This window comes from Hevea brasiliensis, chromosome 3, assembly GCF_030052815.1.
Source record: "Hevea brasiliensis isolate MT/VB/25A 57/8 chromosome 3, ASM3005281v1, whole genome shotgun sequence".
Lineage (NCBI taxonomy): Eukaryota > Viridiplantae > Streptophyta > Magnoliopsida > Malpighiales > Euphorbiaceae > Hevea > Hevea brasiliensis.
The window spans coordinates 101,504,756-101,522,952 of NC_079495.1; the positions used below are offsets into that span (position 1 = coordinate 101,504,756).

General features: G+C 30.0%; 1 protein-coding gene and 1 pseudogene across 3 annotated transcripts; both read left to right on the forward strand.

Annotated features, from left to right (window-relative positions):
- The first annotated feature begins 4,345 nt into the window (after positions 1 to 4,345).
- On the forward strand, positions 4,346 to 8,290 carry LOC110639452 (protein DETOXIFICATION 53-like; annotated as a pseudogene).
- A 3,593-nt stretch (positions 8,291 to 11,883) lies between these two features.
- On the forward strand, positions 11,884 to 16,318 carry LOC110639464 (serine/threonine-protein kinase STY13). Of its 3 annotated transcripts, XM_021790429.2 has the most exons (7): positions 11,884 to 12,759; positions 13,364 to 13,523; positions 13,644 to 13,839; positions 14,512 to 14,636; positions 15,174 to 15,332; positions 15,588 to 15,882; positions 15,976 to 16,318. In XM_021790429.2, the coding sequence occupies exons 1-6, from the start codon at positions 12,524 to 12,526 to the stop codon at positions 15,876 to 15,878; spliced, it is 1,167 nt and encodes a 388-aa protein (XP_021646121.2). In that variant the 5' UTR covers positions 11,884 to 12,523; the 3' UTR covers positions 15,879 to 15,882; positions 15,976 to 16,318. The 3 variants fall into 3 exon arrangements, with proteins under 3 accessions (XP_021646121.2, XP_021646120.2, XP_021646122.2); XM_021790428.2 differs by having other exon boundaries at positions 15,588 to 16,318; XM_021790430.2 differs by having other exon boundaries at positions 13,364 to 13,496; positions 15,588 to 16,318.
- The last annotated feature ends 1,879 nt before the right edge of the window (positions 16,319 to 18,197 follow it).

Below are 18,197 nucleotides of genomic sequence, written 5' to 3' on the forward strand. Positions count from 1 at the left end.
AATCTGAGAGACTAGAGGAGCAGCAGACTGAGCTGCTGAGGTGTGAGAAGCTACCAGCCTAAAGTTTTCGGGTATAATTTATACCCTAACTGTAAATATTTCTTTTGATGTATATATTGCACATAAATGTATGGACATGTACATGGGTCTTGAGCAGCTTGTACAAAGTTTGTATAAAAGTTGTAATAAATTTTAATTTGGACTTTTTGAATGTAAATTTTAGTATGATGAATATATAAATTGTTTATCTTGAATGGAATATGAATAAATGATATTGATGGACAGTATTTTGAGAATTTTTGAACTTGTGAATTTTGAGAATTGGTTGAGATTGAGTATGAATTTGAAGTAGTGGTTGAGAAAAACTTTTAGAAGTGCTTTTTACAGGTATTCGAAGAACGGTTTTCTCAAAATACAGAGGAAACTCTGTCAAAATTTTTACAGAATTTGCGGAAAACTAAAATGGACCAAAAATATTAACTAGTTTTAATTTTAACTAAATGTTTTAAATACTTATTAGAAATGCTCACCACTTGTCAAAGATAAGAAAATTGTTTTAAAATCCCTTGTAGGGTACTCAATGAGTTATCGGTAGGTGAAGTTCGGTAGTTCATTAGGTATTCTACGGGATCATGTTATGCCTTACAGAGGGGTAAGGTGTGACATTTATATATTTAATGGATAGATCCTACTATACATATTATGTTTTATATTTATGATAAACCGACCTAGGTAAAAAAAAAAAATCCTTAAAGTAATATAGTTAACTTTTAATTTATTTAATTATAATTATGAAAGGAATGTTCCATAAAATATCAATATTAATATCCAAATTTTGTTTAGCTTATGCAATAATATAGAATAATAGATACAATAATTATTCCATTCTTATATGAAATAGCTCAAATTTTATATGTGGAACAATTATTGTCTCAATTTTAAAGATTAATTATAAATTGTCTAATGATCAAAATTAAAGTTGGAGTGCTTCTATCCCAACTGACAAATTAAAATATTATTTCTTTAATGAGCCACATAATTACAATTTTAATATTATTTTTTAAAAATTATGATTCATATACATCACTAAAATAAATTTAAATTTTAACAACATAATTTAAAATATATTATTAATAAGAATTATTAACAATCACATAGTGTATATAAATCTCATAAACTATAATTTTTAATAATACTTTTATATTAATTTATAATACTTTTGTGTATAATATTGTATATAATATTTATTACCTTATGTCTTATCTTGATATCTAAATATGTTATCTTAATGTTATTTATTACTTTGATATCATGTGCAAAATAATGTTAAAAAAAATTACCGTTGGAGCCTATATTTATTATAATGCATAGATCTCATAATTAAAAAATATATATTTTCATCCTAAACAACTAGCATGTAAGCAATTCTAATTTTAATTTTTTATAGTAAATAAATTTATAACTAATTTTTAAAATTAAAAAAAAGGTTAATAAAATCAAAAGAATTGAATATTTAAATTATTTTATCATTAAACTTGAAATAAACTATATATTACTTAACGATTAGTCACTAATTAATTTTTAATAAATTTAAATTAAATTTAAATTATAAAATGGACCACAAGGGTAGTCCTTCAAGCCTGTAAAGCTAAACATTGCACATTAAAGGAAAAAGGACTACAAGTGTGTGAGTGTTTGTATATACAAGATTATATTTAGGGTCGGCTATATGGATTCACTTTATCCACTCTGAACGATTTTGGGTTAAATCCTCAGAAATGTGTAATGCTTCTAGGTCATGTTATACTACTCTTCTCCAAGTCAATTTAGGTTTACCCCTTTTTTTTCTTTCTATCATCTAACCTAATGTGCTCTACTTGTCTAACTGGAGCCTCCTTATGTCTACGCTTTACATGATCAAACCACCTCAATCTCCCTTCTCTCAACTTATCTTCAATTGGCACCACTCTTACCTTTTCTCTAATACTCTCATTATGGACTTTATCTAGTCTAGTATGGCCACTCTTCCACCTTAATATTCTCATCTCTGCAACTCTTATCTTAGATGCATACGACTCTTTTAGTGCCCAACACTCACTACCATATAACATAGCCAGTCGTATGGTTGTACGGTAAAATTTTCCTTTCAATTTATTGGGAATATTACGATCACATAAAACTCCCGTTGCACTTCTCCACTTCAACCATCCGGCTTTAATCCTATGACTAACATCCTCGTCACATCCCCCATCTACTTGAAGGACTGAGCCTAGATATTTAAAGTGATTACTTTGGGGCAGTATCACTCCATTCAAACTAACTTAAAACCCTATGACTCTAGAGTACTTCTCCAAAGTTCTAGCTTTCTATTGACTCCTTCTCGTGTTTCATCTATCAGAACAATATCATCCGCAAACATCATACACCAAGGAATACTCTCTTGTATATATTTCGTCAGTTCATCTGAAAGTAATGTAAAAAGGTAAGGGCTTATGGCTGATCTTTGGTGTAATCCAATTGAGATCAGAAAATCTCTTGTGTCTCCTCCCACTGTGCGCACAATAGTAGTTACTACTTCATACATATCTTTCAATACTTGCATGTACCTAATAGATACCCTCTTTTGTTCTAATACATTCCATAAGACCTCTCTTGGAATACTATCATAAGCCTTCTTCAAATCAATAAAAACCATGTATAGATCTTTCTTCACATCTCTATATTTCTCCATCAAGCTTCTAATGAGAAAGATCGCTTCCATAGTTGAACGACCGGGCATGAAACCAAATTGATTGAGAGAGATAGAAGTATCATGACGTAATTGATGCTCCACAACTCTCTCCCACAACTTCATAGTATGGCTCATGAGTTTAATTCCCCTATAGTTTGAGCAACTTTGCATGTCTCCCTTATTTTTAAAAATAGGTATTAAAATACTCTTTCTCCATTCATCAGGCATTTTCTTTGAGTTTAATAGTTCAAAACTATTAAATTAAAATTCATTCCTTAGAAAAAGAATTATCATACCAGCACTAATATATTTTATTAAAATTTTAAAATTAAATGTGTTTGGACGATGAGTAATCCTTAAAGGCGGAATTAAAAATTTATTTTTAAAGGTTAAAAATGAATATTAAAAAGAAATTATATAAAATTTTAATAAAAATATGGAGATTAAAATAAAATATATAATATTAAGAGATTAAAATTAAATAATATAAAAATATGAACAAATTTTCCATAAAAATTATAGATTGAAAAATAAAATTTTAAAAAAATATACTAAAATTTATAGATAAAAATTTTAATTTTAAAAAATTTTAAAGAGATAAACAGTAATTTTAAAAAATATATATATTAAAATTTACTTTTGAAAAGTTTGTGGCCTCCCTAAGCTCCTAGTTCCGCCCCCGGTAATACTAAAGGGTGCGTTGGCTGTTTTCACTTTTTTTATTTTTTGTTTTGTTCGTCTTGAGGGTCAAGAGTACTACTTATTCTCATATGGGAACACGAGATTATACTAATTGAAGATCAATATGTTAATCATATCCACTAACAATGGTTTCTTTCTAAGCAATTTGTGTTTTTAATGAAATAGAAAACTGACTTAATTCCCATAAATTTAAAATATAAATATGTAAATTTTATTTATTTTATATGTAAAATTTATTATATATATTATATTTTAAATTAAATTTAAATAAAAATTTACTATAATGTGACATAAGACACAAATTATTAGCACTAGTAGTACCGATACCATTCCTTGATAAAGCAAAATAATTACGTGGACATGGCATCAAATATATACCCTTTTAATAGACTCTAAATTCTGAAAGTATTTAACAGATGAGTCTTATCTTATATTTTATATTTTAAATTTCAAATAAATAAAGAAATAAAATTGTACGTGTGTTTATATAAATTATAAGGCATAGGGATTGTGTAGGTCCATGCAATGCACCATTTTAGTTTAAGCTCTTTTGATCTTTCCTGCGAGCAAATACTAGCCAGACGCCAGTGACATACAATGCCTAGGAGCACTGAGCAGCTGCCCAATCCCTCTGAACGCGGCTTCGTAAATATTAAGGTTTTGGTCTGATATTTAATTTGTAATGTGAGAGAGTGAGAGTTATGGTTTGATTTTTATTAGTAGTAAAACGTTCTCATGTGCGTTTTTCTTGGGATTTGCAGAAGTTGTTTAATCATTCTAATTAAAAGACAGCATTCGACGAACAACACCACCCATCTCTGGAACTTGTCCAATTTTTGTTGTTATTAGGTTTGGTTCTCTGTCTCCACAGCAAAACTGGGATAAAAAAAAAAAAAAAAAAAGAAAAAGAAAATGTGCCCTGGTACTCCTGATACTGAATCTCAAGGAATTATAAATGGTGAAATTTCGGTTTCAAAAGATGGAGCCTACAATGAAGAGACAATGAAAGCCAGAGGAGAAGCCCAATTCTTCCAAGGACTTTTACCACTCACTGGCAATCTCGGACGGCCACCACTAAACGAGGTCACTCTCTCTCTCTCTCTCTCTTTCCGTTCTATTTTTTAGCTTCTTATTCAACGGAGTTTCCATTGGAAACTGATTAATAGTTTTAAATGCTTTGGGTAAGTCAAAGTGATGTGTCAAACAGCATACTTGAATCATGAATGGTAGGTTTTGATTTTGTTATATCAGGTCTAGTCCAGGTGAAATATAGGAGTCAAAAGGTTATCGTTTCTTGATTGTTTCAACTTCATTAAACTCGGTAGTTTGCTTTGGAACACTCTCATCTCATCTCCTCTTCTCTGAAACTTGTGTTTTCGTCTTCTTTCTTTGCATTGGCAATGCAATTTGATGTGATAGGCAGAGAACACATTTTGACCAAAGTGGAGTCCGAGACTCTGAGGTGAGGCTTTGAGAGTTGTTTTTGATATTCCACCATGGATAAGAAAAGTAAAAACTAAAAAATGGGCAATGGAACCCTTTTTTAATCCCTTGAAGCTCACTTATAGCAGAGGTAGATGCTCTGCTTCCTTTATAGATGCCCCTACAAATGCAGACCCGCATATTCTGGTGGGTGGTGGGGTTCTAAAGATAGAGAAACAATCAGCATTACTAGGTAAACAGTTTAGTTTTTTATTTTATTTTATTTTAAACTAATACAAAAATTTGATATTTTTATTAAATTTAATAAAGAATTAACGATAATTCCAATTACAGTAACTTAATATGTTTATTAAAATATCAATAATTAAATTACTTATTTTAAAATTATAATGACTAAATTATAAATTTAACTAAATCTCAAAAATTAAATTGATACTAAAATAAAACTTCAATGACTAAATTGTTTTCAAATTAAAAATAAAATTAAGAATATTTTAATATTTTTACTAGAATTAATAATAAATTAATTAAAATTTTAACAATAAAGAATAAATTGTATAATTATTAAAATATCAAGAATTAATTAGTTTTAAAATTTTAGGAATTAAATTGTAACTCTAATTCAACTTTAAAAATTAAATTATAATTTACTCTTAAAAAAATCCCGAGTTAATTGTGTTGCTCTCCTCACTCAGTCAAGCCGCTTCTAATTTATAAAAAAAAATTACTTTATAAAGTCGAGTATACAATTTTTATTATTTTTTTAGAATTAAAAATTACTTTATAAAGTCGAGTATACAATTTTTATTATTTTTTTAGAATTAATTTTTGTTAGTACCTTTTTGCTCCATGCTTTTCGAACAAGTAATTTAAATTACTTCACGCGATAAAAAGCCCTAAAAGAGAAAGGAGCTTACACTTATCGGACCCCACCCCACACACAAATATATATATATATATATATATATATATATTAAAGATAATTCTTATATACAAAATTTTAATGTATCATATATTCATAAAAATTTAATTATTTTATGAAATTATGAGATGTAAACTCATTTTATTATGGGAGAAACAGTATATACTTTTAAAATACTTAATAAAATTTCATATATATATTTGTTATATAAACTTTTATTATGCACCATTAATTTTAACATTTGTTATAATAACTGTTGTTAGAATCTTTTGATTAAATTCGAACAATTTGATTCAATTTTTTATTTTAATGATTTCAATTTATAGAGTGAATCGCAAATATATTTGAATCATGATCGAATCTTAATTATGATTCGATAATGAATCTGGATAGATCAATATAAATCTACTAATTTGATCGATTCTTTTATTAAAAGGTTATTAAATCCTGAAGTTTTAAAATTTAAAATTTCACTTTACTATGAAAAGTATATATAAAACTTTTCCCTAACTATTTTTCTTCTAATAGCCATTTTTTTTCCTCTCTTTTCTTTTGTTTAATTAATCTACTCCTCTAACTATAGTTGTCAAATTATGACATTTCATATTAATATATTATAATTTTTAATTTAATCCGCCAACTTTTTTTATTATTTAATTATTTAATCAAATTTAAATGAAAATTTTAATAAATGCATAATGATAATCATTGTCTGTGATTTAAGAATTCATAATTTATAACATAAATTTATATAGCATAATAAGAATATATTATTCTACTATAAAACTTACTTCTAATTAACTAAATGATAATTTTATATATATTAAAATATGTTATTGCAATATATTATTTTTACATATTTTTTAAAATATATATTATTTTTAATTAATTTTTATTAAACCTTACGATTTAATTCAATTCTCGACTTATAAAATGAAAATTTCAGTTCGTGATTCGAATCTCAATTTGATAATTATGCTTATGCTTGTAAGTTGAATATCAATTTTGCATTGGTCAATTCATTGATGAAATATTTTTGGTTTATACAGCAACATATTAGAAAGGTGCGCGTTTAAATGGGTAATATAATCCATGCAGGTGGGAGAAGAGGTGCTTGCTTTAGGAAAGATTGCATGCCCAATAATTTTGACGACCGTACTCATATATTCGAGATCTGTAATTTCGATGCTCTTCTTGAGTCGTATGGGGAAGATAGAGCTAGCAGGAGGTTCACTGGCACTTGGGTTTGCAAATATCACAGGTCTCTCTGTAATGAAAGGCCTGGCCATGGGTATGGATCCCATCTGTGGCCAAGCCTATGGGGCGAAAAGATGGTCAGTTATCAGCCAAACCTATCTGAGAACTATGTGTCTCCTTTTACTTGTTGCCCTACCCATTAGCTTGTTATGGCTCAACGTAGAACCCATCTTTCGACGATTAGGTCAGGATCCAGATATCATAAATGTAGCCAAAGTTTACATTGTCTTCTGTATTCCTGAATTAATAGCTCAAGCAGTGCTTCATCCAATGAGATCCTTTCTTAGAACTCAAGGCTTAACAACTCCTCTTACCATATCTGCTGTTGGTGCAGTTATCCTCCATGCCCCAATCAACTACTTCTTTGCAATGTATTTGAAGCTAGGGGTGAAAGGAGTTGCATTAGCCATCGCTTGTAACACCATAAATATGAACATAGGCTTGCTAGTTTATGTGGCTGTATCCAAAAAGCCATTGAAACCTTGGCATGGAATTACAACAAGCTCCATCTTCCAAGGCTGGAGGCCGTTGCTTTCTCTAGCTTTGCCTAGCGTCATCTCTGTGTGCTTGGAGTGGTGGTGGTATGAGATAATGCTGTTTCTTTGCGGCTTGCTCACAAATCCAAAGGCTAATGTTGCAGCCACGGGCATCCTTATCCAGACAGCAGGTTTAATATATTCATTTCCATTTTCCTTAGGTTGCAGCTTAAGCACACGAGTAGGTCACGCACTAGGTGCTGGACAACCAGCTCGCGCGCAATGGACAGCCATAATTGGGATCATCCTGGGATTTGCATGCGGACTCATGGCTACTGTTTTCACATTCGTCTTTAGCTCAGTATGGGGAAGGATGTACACTGATGAGCCACAGATTCTTGACTTGATATCGACTGGACTTCCATTACTGGGATTATGTGAAATTGGCAACTCTCCCCAAACGGCTGCCTGCGGAGTCTTAACAGGCACTGCACGTCCTAAAGATGGTGCTCGCATAAATTTATATGCCTTTTACCTTGTTGGATTGCCAGTTGCAGTTCACCTAACTTTCATACTCAAAATGGGTTTTCGGGGATTATGGTTTGGGCTACTTGCAGCACAGATCAGCTGTGTTTCTAGATGTTGTATACCTTATTTCAAACTGACTGGAAGCACCAGGCTAAAAGAGCTGATGAGCTGACTTCAGTGGCAGGTGACAGGGATGATTTGGAAAATTGCTTACTTATGACCGATCAATGACACTCCAAAATCAAGTCTTGTCCACAGGCAACTTCTAGCAGATTCAGGACTAGACTATATATATATATATGAACTAAAAATATCACTTTGGTTCAGAAAATGCATGATCAGTGCTTCTGATAGTTTATCACCACAGTTTCCCTGTTATAGCATGGTACCCACTAAAGCAGGAAAAAATGATATGGGTAAAAATCAAGAGAAGAAGATGCCCACCCAAAAATAACAGCATAAGGTCCATGACCATAAAAGCCTGAACCATCTGTAGATGTGTAGAATGTAAGCCCTTACCTTGCCAATGAGATATGATCACTAACATAAGCAAACAAACAAGAGAAGATTCATGTATGCCTATCAGGGTCTAACTTCGATTCCATTCTCTTCGCATATTACCTCTATGAGAAGGTCAGATCACTATCACCTTTCAGAAGTAGGGAAGCATCACAAATAAACCTAGAATTAAGGCAAAGGGAGATGAACTGTGTCAGCAACCACTAATGACACAAAACACAAGTGTAAGACCACAATAAAACAACATTCAAGTGAAGCTAGCAAAGAATTTGAAATTGACACTCGTGTTGGGAAGCAAATTTAATGTGTACGATGCTGATTGTTGACAAACAGTAAATGCTGTTTCTTCCCTTCCAGCTCTGAAATGACCTGTAAAACAGTAAAATTACTATTAGTGAGATAAATTACACTACTACTTAACATAGAACAGCAATTGGCATAAAAACGGACTGGAAATAATTAATGTAAAATAGGAAAATCAAGAAATTTGAATAAAAACAAAGGCAAATAATAAAAGGTAGAGGAAGGAATGGCAAAAAGAAATATGAATATAACAATAACTATCAAATTATGTCCCAATTACACCCATTAAGTTGCATTATAAATAACAGTAAAAGTTATTAACAAGTGGTTGGATACGTGCGGTGGAGCTGATCCCAAGCAGACTTTTCGAATCCTGGATTGGAGACACCGCAATGAGCCATTTGTCCAATGGTTATGTGCAAAAGTCTATGCTTGATCCAAACATGGACAGCATCAGAGCAATACATATAACTACAGGCGTTGAGTGGACTGCAGAAATAGATTAAGAAACACCAATCCAAAACATTTTAACTTGGAAACGAGCCACCATAAGCTGTCTAGTGTATGATAACACCCAGATGCTTGTAAGCCTTCGATTTGAATATTGAAGGTGAAAACAGAAGCAACCACTTAAAGAATAAAACGAGTTACAAGTATCATCATATAAGAAATTCCAAACATCAATCCAAAACTCAACAATGTCACAAGATTGCATTTAGTTTTCACGTCAGGAGAAGATATTATTAGCTTACCACTTACCAGTGGATTTGAACTTGAATTCAGAAAACGATCAGCATAATCAAAAGGGGTTAGCTCAATCCCTCCAAGCCAAAAACAAATATCATTTTTCAATTAGATGGGAATGAAATATTCCTCAGACTAGGCTAGATCCAAAATCGCGGATATTATTGAAATCTTCATCAAACAGCACTCTGCTTCTTCCCTTTCACAGCATCCAGCAAGCCACAGTAAACAGAGACGCTTAGCTAACACCACACTATGTCTCTGCTTACTGATGCAACATAAAAATAGTATATTCATAAATTTGCAAATATTTCTTAAAATATAATTAAATGATAAATGTAATTAATAGTTTAAGGATTTTTATTTTCTAAATCTATAATATTGTAAATTAAGATATAAATATGTGAGATTCATAAGTAGATTTTAACTATAAGTAATAATTGATTTTTGCAAATAACAATGATTAATTAGTGGTTAACAATCGATTATTTATGATCAACGATGATAATTAATTTTATTGCATCCAATCATTCAGTGATTAGAAATACGATTATATTATAATGTTATTAAAATGAATATTAATATTATTACATATAATGTAATCATAACATTATTTTATTATTGAAAAAACAAAATTATCTAAAACAATAGTCAATTATTAACGAGTCTAAAACATTAAAAATTATCTGAAAATATAATACTAATGAGAATCAGAGATAGCTAATTAAAAAATAATTTGACTGGTTTTATTTTATTTTTAACGTGTAAAAGATGGGGAAGCCTCAAATTTAAATTTCTTCACTTATCTATTCTCAAATTAATGGTAAGAAATGGAAATATATAATTAATCTACTATCAAATTACAACATATATAGATAAAACTATCATAAACATATCTCATCCTTCTCCTTCCTAAATCATTTCAGCTATTTTTTATTTTAAATAAAGCTCTTGGAATTATATTTCAAACAAATAATATATAAAATGAAATGAAGAACTTATTTGGTATTACTATTAAAATTGGTATTACGATTAAAATTATTGTTACAAAATTATTTTTTTAAATATATTAATTAAAAAAATTAAAAAATAATTTAAAATTAAAATAAAATTTAATTATAAAAATAATAAAATAATTTTTAAATTATTTTTTTAATAATATTTTATATTTTTTTAAAAATAATTTTGACCCTCTAATCTAAATTATCTTATAAAATCAGGACCTATCCAAGTTTGTAACTTAAAAGGCCAAAAGTTTTATAAAATATTATAGTATAATTAATTAAAAAAATTATAATACAAAGTAATTATTAAAAACTACCAAAACAATTAATGGAGTTCTCTTTTTTTTTAATATTTTTTAATTAAGAAAGTCTAGAAAATCATATTTATGTTATACATGACTTGTACTTTTTAAAAAAAATTATAATTTCATTATACATTTTGAATAAAATGAAAAAACACAACTTATGTTATTTTGAGCATATTTGTGATTATGTTTTTATTTATTTTTAAAAAATATATAATTTTAAATATTTTTAAAAGAGTTAATTTTAAAAAAAAAATTTAACTATAAATAAAATATGAACTGATCCAACCAGCGTTAACTGGCCCTCAACTTTTGAAATATCACAATTGACTTTAAATTAATTCACGCGAAGCACGTGATATTAATTATTATTAATTTCCGCACAGTGAGAATGTAAAATCTATAAAAATAAAAAATATTGAAATATTATCTTAATTTTAATTATTTAAAAAATATTATGTGCACAACTATTAAATCATATTTTTAAATATATTAATTAAAAAATAATTTAAAATTAAATTTAATATATTTTAATTATAAAAATAATAAAATTATTTTTTAAATTATTTTTCTAATAATATTGAGGGGAGGGAAGCATTCGATCACAGGTGAACAAAATACATTGGTTGTGAAAGGATATAAAGAAAAAGATTAGTTTGTATCGCAGCCGAGCGGTGGGATTTGGAAAATTGATTCTTTAATGGGCACGAGGCAAACATGAAGTAATAGACTAGAGAGAGGCCACGGTTTTTATATAATTTTATTTAATTTTTTTAATAATTGACTACAAAATTAAAAATCAAAATTTTATAATTTTAGAAATTATTATTTATGTATAATTTTTTTAAATTTTTAAGTATGAATATCTAAAATATTCTATAAATTTCCCAAAGCCAAAGGTCTCATTCAATCCACGTGGCATCCGGTCACTGGCCCTTCATATTTCTCCATTACACCACTCCCTCTTCTTTTCCTTGTCTTTTTTCCTCGCCTTTCGTTTTTCTCTCTATCCCCAACTTTTTAAACCCTCGTCGGAACATATACCCGGAATATCTTCATCGGAGCGCCTCTGACCGCTCACACCGTTCCAGAAAGAAACAGAAGAGAAAGAGACAAAGGGGAGCTATCCTTTTTTCTGTTTTTCTGCGTAAGGTTTAGGGTGCTGAGTTTCTCTGATAGCTTAAACGACGACGTTGTTTTCAAGTTTCAGTGTTTTTTTTTTTTTTTTATTAGCGTCGACTTTAAGTAGTTCTTAGGGTTTCCTTTTTTATAAACTTCAAGCAAGAGGAGGCTTCCAGCTGAAGTCAAATTCTGACAAGCCTGAAAAAACAAGAGAAGGTAATCGACTTCGTTTTCAAATTATACTCGGGATTAATTGGCGAGGAATTATAGCGAAAGCAAAGCTCTATGGCAGAAGGAATTCAAATTCAAATTTGATTATTGTCAGATAAGAAAATGCTGATTATTAGTTGACCTTGTGGGGATTTTGGATAATGATTTCGATTGTGGAAATATAGAGATAATAAAGACAAAGAGACTGAGAAGAAATGAGAAATTCAGGTATTATTTGAGGCTGCCAAGTTTGCAACATGAGTTGCGGCAGCGGCAGCAGCGACAAGAACGGAGGGCCAGAGGCAGAAAATGAGCGGCAGCAGCACCCTTTTTTGCCGAGGTCCGTCGAGGTAGAACCGGCAACACTCACTCAAAATGGTTCTCTAACGGCGCCGGAACTGTCGATTGATGAAAGTCTGCTCGTTGACCCCAAATTATTGTTTATCGGCTCCAAAATTGGCGAGGGAGCCCATGGGAAGGTTTATGAAGGAAGGTCAGTGTCCTCTACATATGTGTTTATGTATATGCAACACCTATGTAATGCTAGTTCAATGATTAATCAAAGTTTAATTTAGCTTTAGTTTTAAATTGTCTTTTTTTTTTTTCCCGTCAATTATTTTCCTCTTTTTTTTTTTCTTAATTTTTGAGGTAAATATTGCTGTAGTGAGGATGAGGTAGCCAGTCTTCGGAATCAAATTTTAGCCATGGCTGGATTCTGTGTTGCCCCTTAAAGTTTCTTTTTTTTTTTTCCCCCTTGTTATAATGGATGTGTAATGACAACCGAATTTGTATAAGATAATTGATTTGATTATCCATTATATGAAAAGCTAGAAATCTATGCTATTCTTCATAATTGTTGGAATATTTTTTAATATGTGCAATTGAGGTCTGAAGGCCTCATTGGCATGTAAAATGACATGTATTTTTAAAGTATGCTTTTCATATTTAAATTTTGTCTAAGTTTGGTCGTATAAACTATTTCTATATCCTGTTCCATTGAATAAAATGCACAGTTGTGCCTTCGCACCGAGTGTCCAAGAGTAGTTTTTCTGGCAGCTAGTGTCCTTGTTATGTAGGTGCGGTCAAATATTTTCCAGGTATGGTGATCAAATTGTTGCTGTCAAAGTGCTTAGTCGAGGGAGTAGTTCAGAAGAAAGAGCTGCATTGGAGAATCGTTTTGCCCGTGAAGTTAACATGATGTCTCGAGTAAAACATGAGAATCTTGTCAAGGTGGCCATTGAAATTAACCGTCTGTCTGTGAGATTCCCTTTATTATTATTTTGCTGGTGTTAGTTATCTGTTTTTACTATATTGTATCTGTCATCTGCCCATTTCATTTCCATTTAACTTTGCATGGTATGCTTCTCGGCCTTGCAGTTTATTGGAGCTTGTAAGGATCCACTGATGGTGATAGTAACTGAGCTATTACCTGGGATGTCACTCCGTAAGTATTTGAATAGCATTCGTCCAAAACAATTAGAGCTTCATGTGGCTTTGAATTTTGCCCTTGACACTGCTCGAGCGATGGACTGTCTGCATGCAAATGGGATTATACACAGAGATCTCAAACCAGGTATTTAAAAGAATATTCTGAAGGAATTCTTACTGTTTTAGGCATCATTTTTTTTTGAAATCCAAAGCTCATACTTTTGGTTTTGGTAATTGTTGTGGGGTCAATCAGTGGTGGATCCAGAACTTCAAGTGAGGGGGGCATGGGTGCTGGAGGAGGGAGGAGAAGTCCTTGGAGATTATGTGAGCCAGGTGGGGTTGTGGACCCTATAGACTGCATCCTACCTCTGCCCCCAGAGACAATATAGTGTTTTAATTTGTCTATCTCCTCTATTATCAAAGTGAAAGCCTATCTAGAGTCCTTCAACTTTTCATACCATCTCTATGACTACATGGACACTGAAGTTAACAGTATCTTTCACTAGTAATTGTTTGTGAAAGAGTCATATTTGTGTCATTTTCGTCCTATTGCACCATTCTATGCATAATCCAATTAGATTATTGAAACAGCTAATGGAGGGTTAGTTCAGTTCCTATTTAAGTTTATTCTGTAGTCCTAAATGTCTCAGTCATTGCAATTAGAGTTGGGTTTAACAATATAGTTAAGATCAATGCAAATCTGTGCTATTGGAAAAGGAGAGTGAATTCCATTTTATGGATGGCATTCCTGTGCAGTTTATGATCATGTCTTCAATGCTTTCACCAATGATGTACAAAATTTAACCATTAAATGCAGATAATTTGTTGCTTACCTCAAATCAGAAGTCTCTGAAGCTTGCAGATTTTGGTCTTGCAAGAGAAGAATCAGTGACTGAAATGATGACTGCTGAAACTGGGACTTACCGCTGGATGGCTCCTGAGGTTTGTGCCTTGCTTACATAATTTGATTGTTTTTAGCTTGATATGACCTGATGTAACAGAAAATGGCTTGTCAACCATGTAACTTGCAGGCAAATATCAGTAAATACCTCGTTATGTAACAGAATAGTTTACTTAATGGTTCTTTTCCTCTCCCATTTTGGCAAGAGTTCATTTTGTACACTCTTCATTAGCCCCTTTGGGGGTAAATAAATGGAAGTTTTTTTAACTTAAATTTCATCTTTAAAACAAATATATCACACTTTTTTTTTCCTTAGATTAAATTTGTTTCATCAGTCTTGTTTACAATTTTGCCTATTGAGATCACAATTTGACATAGCACAACACCTCAAAGCACTAACTGGGTAACAAAGTTACAACACTGATGTTCTTTGATTTCAGTTGATTTGTGGGTGTTAAATGGCTAGGTTAGACTAATTAAATTTTAGCACTGTTCATTGATCTCTTTATATATTTTCTTAGAGGGAATGTAATTTTTGCCTTCATTGTTCAGCTCTTTTATTAACAATGGCTTTGCAGTTGTATAGTACTGTGACATTGCGGCAGGGAGAGAAGAAGCATTACAATAACAAGGTTGATGTCTACAGCTTTGGAATTGTCTTATGGGAGTTGCTGACCAACCGCATGCCATTTGAAGGCATGTCAAATTTGCAGGCTGCTTATGCAGCTGCTTTTAAGGTGAAAAAAGTGCCAGTCTTTACTGATATTACATGTGTTAATGTTTTATATTCATTTAATTTGGGATTTATAACTTAAGATTGAAAGATCATTTAGCCAAATGCAGTCTTATGGAAAGAAAGATACTATTGTTTTTGTGCCGTTTGGTCCTGCTGTTAAAGGAATATCCTTGCTAAGTTACAAATTGTGCTAGTGCAATCACAACTAAGTTCTATATTTACTAACTTGTTGAACTCTTGTCAATTGAGAATGCAGCAAGGGAGGCCCAGTCTTCCAGAGGACATGTCCCCTGAGCTTGCATTTATCATTCAATCATGTTGGGTTGAAGACCCTAACTTGAGGCCCAGCTTCAGCCAGATCATCCGCATGCTCAATGCTTTCCTCTTTACCATCTCTCCACCATCAACATCTGTGCTAGAATCCGATAGCCATGAGACAGCAGCATCAAGTAATGGCATCATGACCGAGTTCTCTGCCCGTGCAAGAGGAAAGTTTGCTTTCCTTCGCCAACTGTTCACAGCTAAGAAGACTAGAAATTCTGAATGAAGGGGTAAGTTTTGGAATATATCGTTTTGTTCCAGCTCAAAGAAATTTGTGCTGTCATAGAGATATATATTGTGAATGAGTTTGGTTAATTGATCAGATTATGATGATTAGCAAAGGAACGAAATGTTGGAAAATGATGTTGATGAGGGAAGTTGGCTCGTAAATAAAAAGATGGTTAGAGGACTTACTTGCATTGTCTCCTGACCTTGTTGTAAAGCAGATACGTGGATTTAGAAAAATCTTTTAAGTCCATATCCTTCTTACCATTTTCACAGATAGTTACTAATACTATGATGCAACTTGACTCTTCATTTTCAGTTTTTACGATTGAAGGTGGAGAAATTGCTTTGCTAGTGCTTTTGTTTGATAAAGATATATGTAAGTACATAACGTGTTAAGATTTTAATAAAGTTGAAGAATTTACTGTTGTTGAGACTTGAGATTTGTTTCTTTTTCTTTTATATATATATATATATATATATATTCTCGTTTATGTTGTTTGCTTCTTCTTTTTTTTGTTTAATTTGATACTAATTATGAAATTTATGATATGAAGAGTGCGAAATCTGGGTAGTTGTTTTGGTTTAAAAAAAAGAAAAGAAAAAGAAAAAACCAATTGAGCCATGAGCCCCCTTAGTTTTTACGTGGAACTTATTTGAAGTCCAACTATATTTGCAAAGCGCAATGGAGTTAACAATATTATATTATATACTTATGCAATTAAAATATTATATACTTTAATTTTTAAGATTTTGTTTTAAATAGTGTTTGACTTTAATTTTTTAAATAAAATTAATTTTTAATTTTGAGAAAAATAAAAGATAAGACTAAAATATTATTTATCCAAAAAAATATAATTAAGATATTTGACTTGAATAATAAGGGTGAAAATGTAATAAAAGGATTAAATTTTACATTTAATAATAATTTAATTCATTTTTTAAATACAAAGTATTTATGTAAATTTCACTAAGGTCTGTCAATCTCTAAAAGAGAAATTTTAATTTATTTCTCTATCGTGATTATGATTACGTTGCATATCTAATTATGCTACTTAATAATACAAAAAAAAAATTGATATAATAGAATGACAATTATATCATGTAATTAATTATATTTTAAGTGATTTAATAATTATTATTTATAAAAATGAATTTAATTATAATTATTTATTTTAATTTTTTTAATTATTGTTAATATTACCACTACTACTGCTTAGCTACTATTTCTACTATCGATACTACCCATACTTTGTTATTTCTACCACCACTTGTTTACCGCTATCAATACTTAGTTACTGTCACCTATATTACTACCAAGCTACCACCATCATCATCTAACTATCATTATCGTCATCACTACTATTATTTAACTATTATTATCACTTTGCTATTAATGAATGTAATCATTATCATTTATTATTAATATAATAAATAAATTAAATATTAAAATAAAAATTATTATTACATTATATTAAAATTTTGATTGTATTATATAATAATTATATTATATTATACTTCATCGAACATAATCTTAAGATTTTAATTAAAAAATTTAGGAAAAAATCTTTAAAAAAATCAATAAGAAATTCTATTTTAAGATTTATTATATATTCTATTATATAATTTTTTTTAATAATCAAATTTAACGAGTTTGTAAAAAATTTACAAATTATGAAATATATAATTTTTTGCAAAATTCTTTCTAAATTTCTTAATTTTTTTTATGTCAAAATTGAGGTCACTGAAAGAAATAAATAAATAGTGTTCAATTGAACTTTATCAATATAAAAATATAATTTTTCGTTATTAATTTTAAAAAAATTATAGTCACAATTCTTTATGATAAATTAAAATGCGTTTAATTTTATATATAATAGACACTTTTAAAAAAAATTTCTGCCTCCGTTACTAAATAAAAGTATGTATTTAATTCATTATAATATTAATCCATTAAAGTATAAAATTTGACAAAATTTTTTATTGAGTTTGGAGGGAGCACATGGTTGAACACCGAGACGAAGCCAGTAGTGGGCTAAAGGGAGTCTTGGGCCTCCTAAAATTTTAAAAGATTTAATAGTAATTTTTAAATTATTTTTTTATTTTTATGTTAAATTTTAATAATTATAAGACCTTAAGAGTTTTAATAATTTTAAATAAATTTTGATAATAATTTAATATAAATTTTATTTTATAACCATAAAATGATTATTATTATTAATTAATTTTTTTTATTAATATTTAAATAAATAATTTATTAATAAATTATGTATTTTAATTTTGACTCTGACACTGATTAAACATGGCAATTGTCAAAATT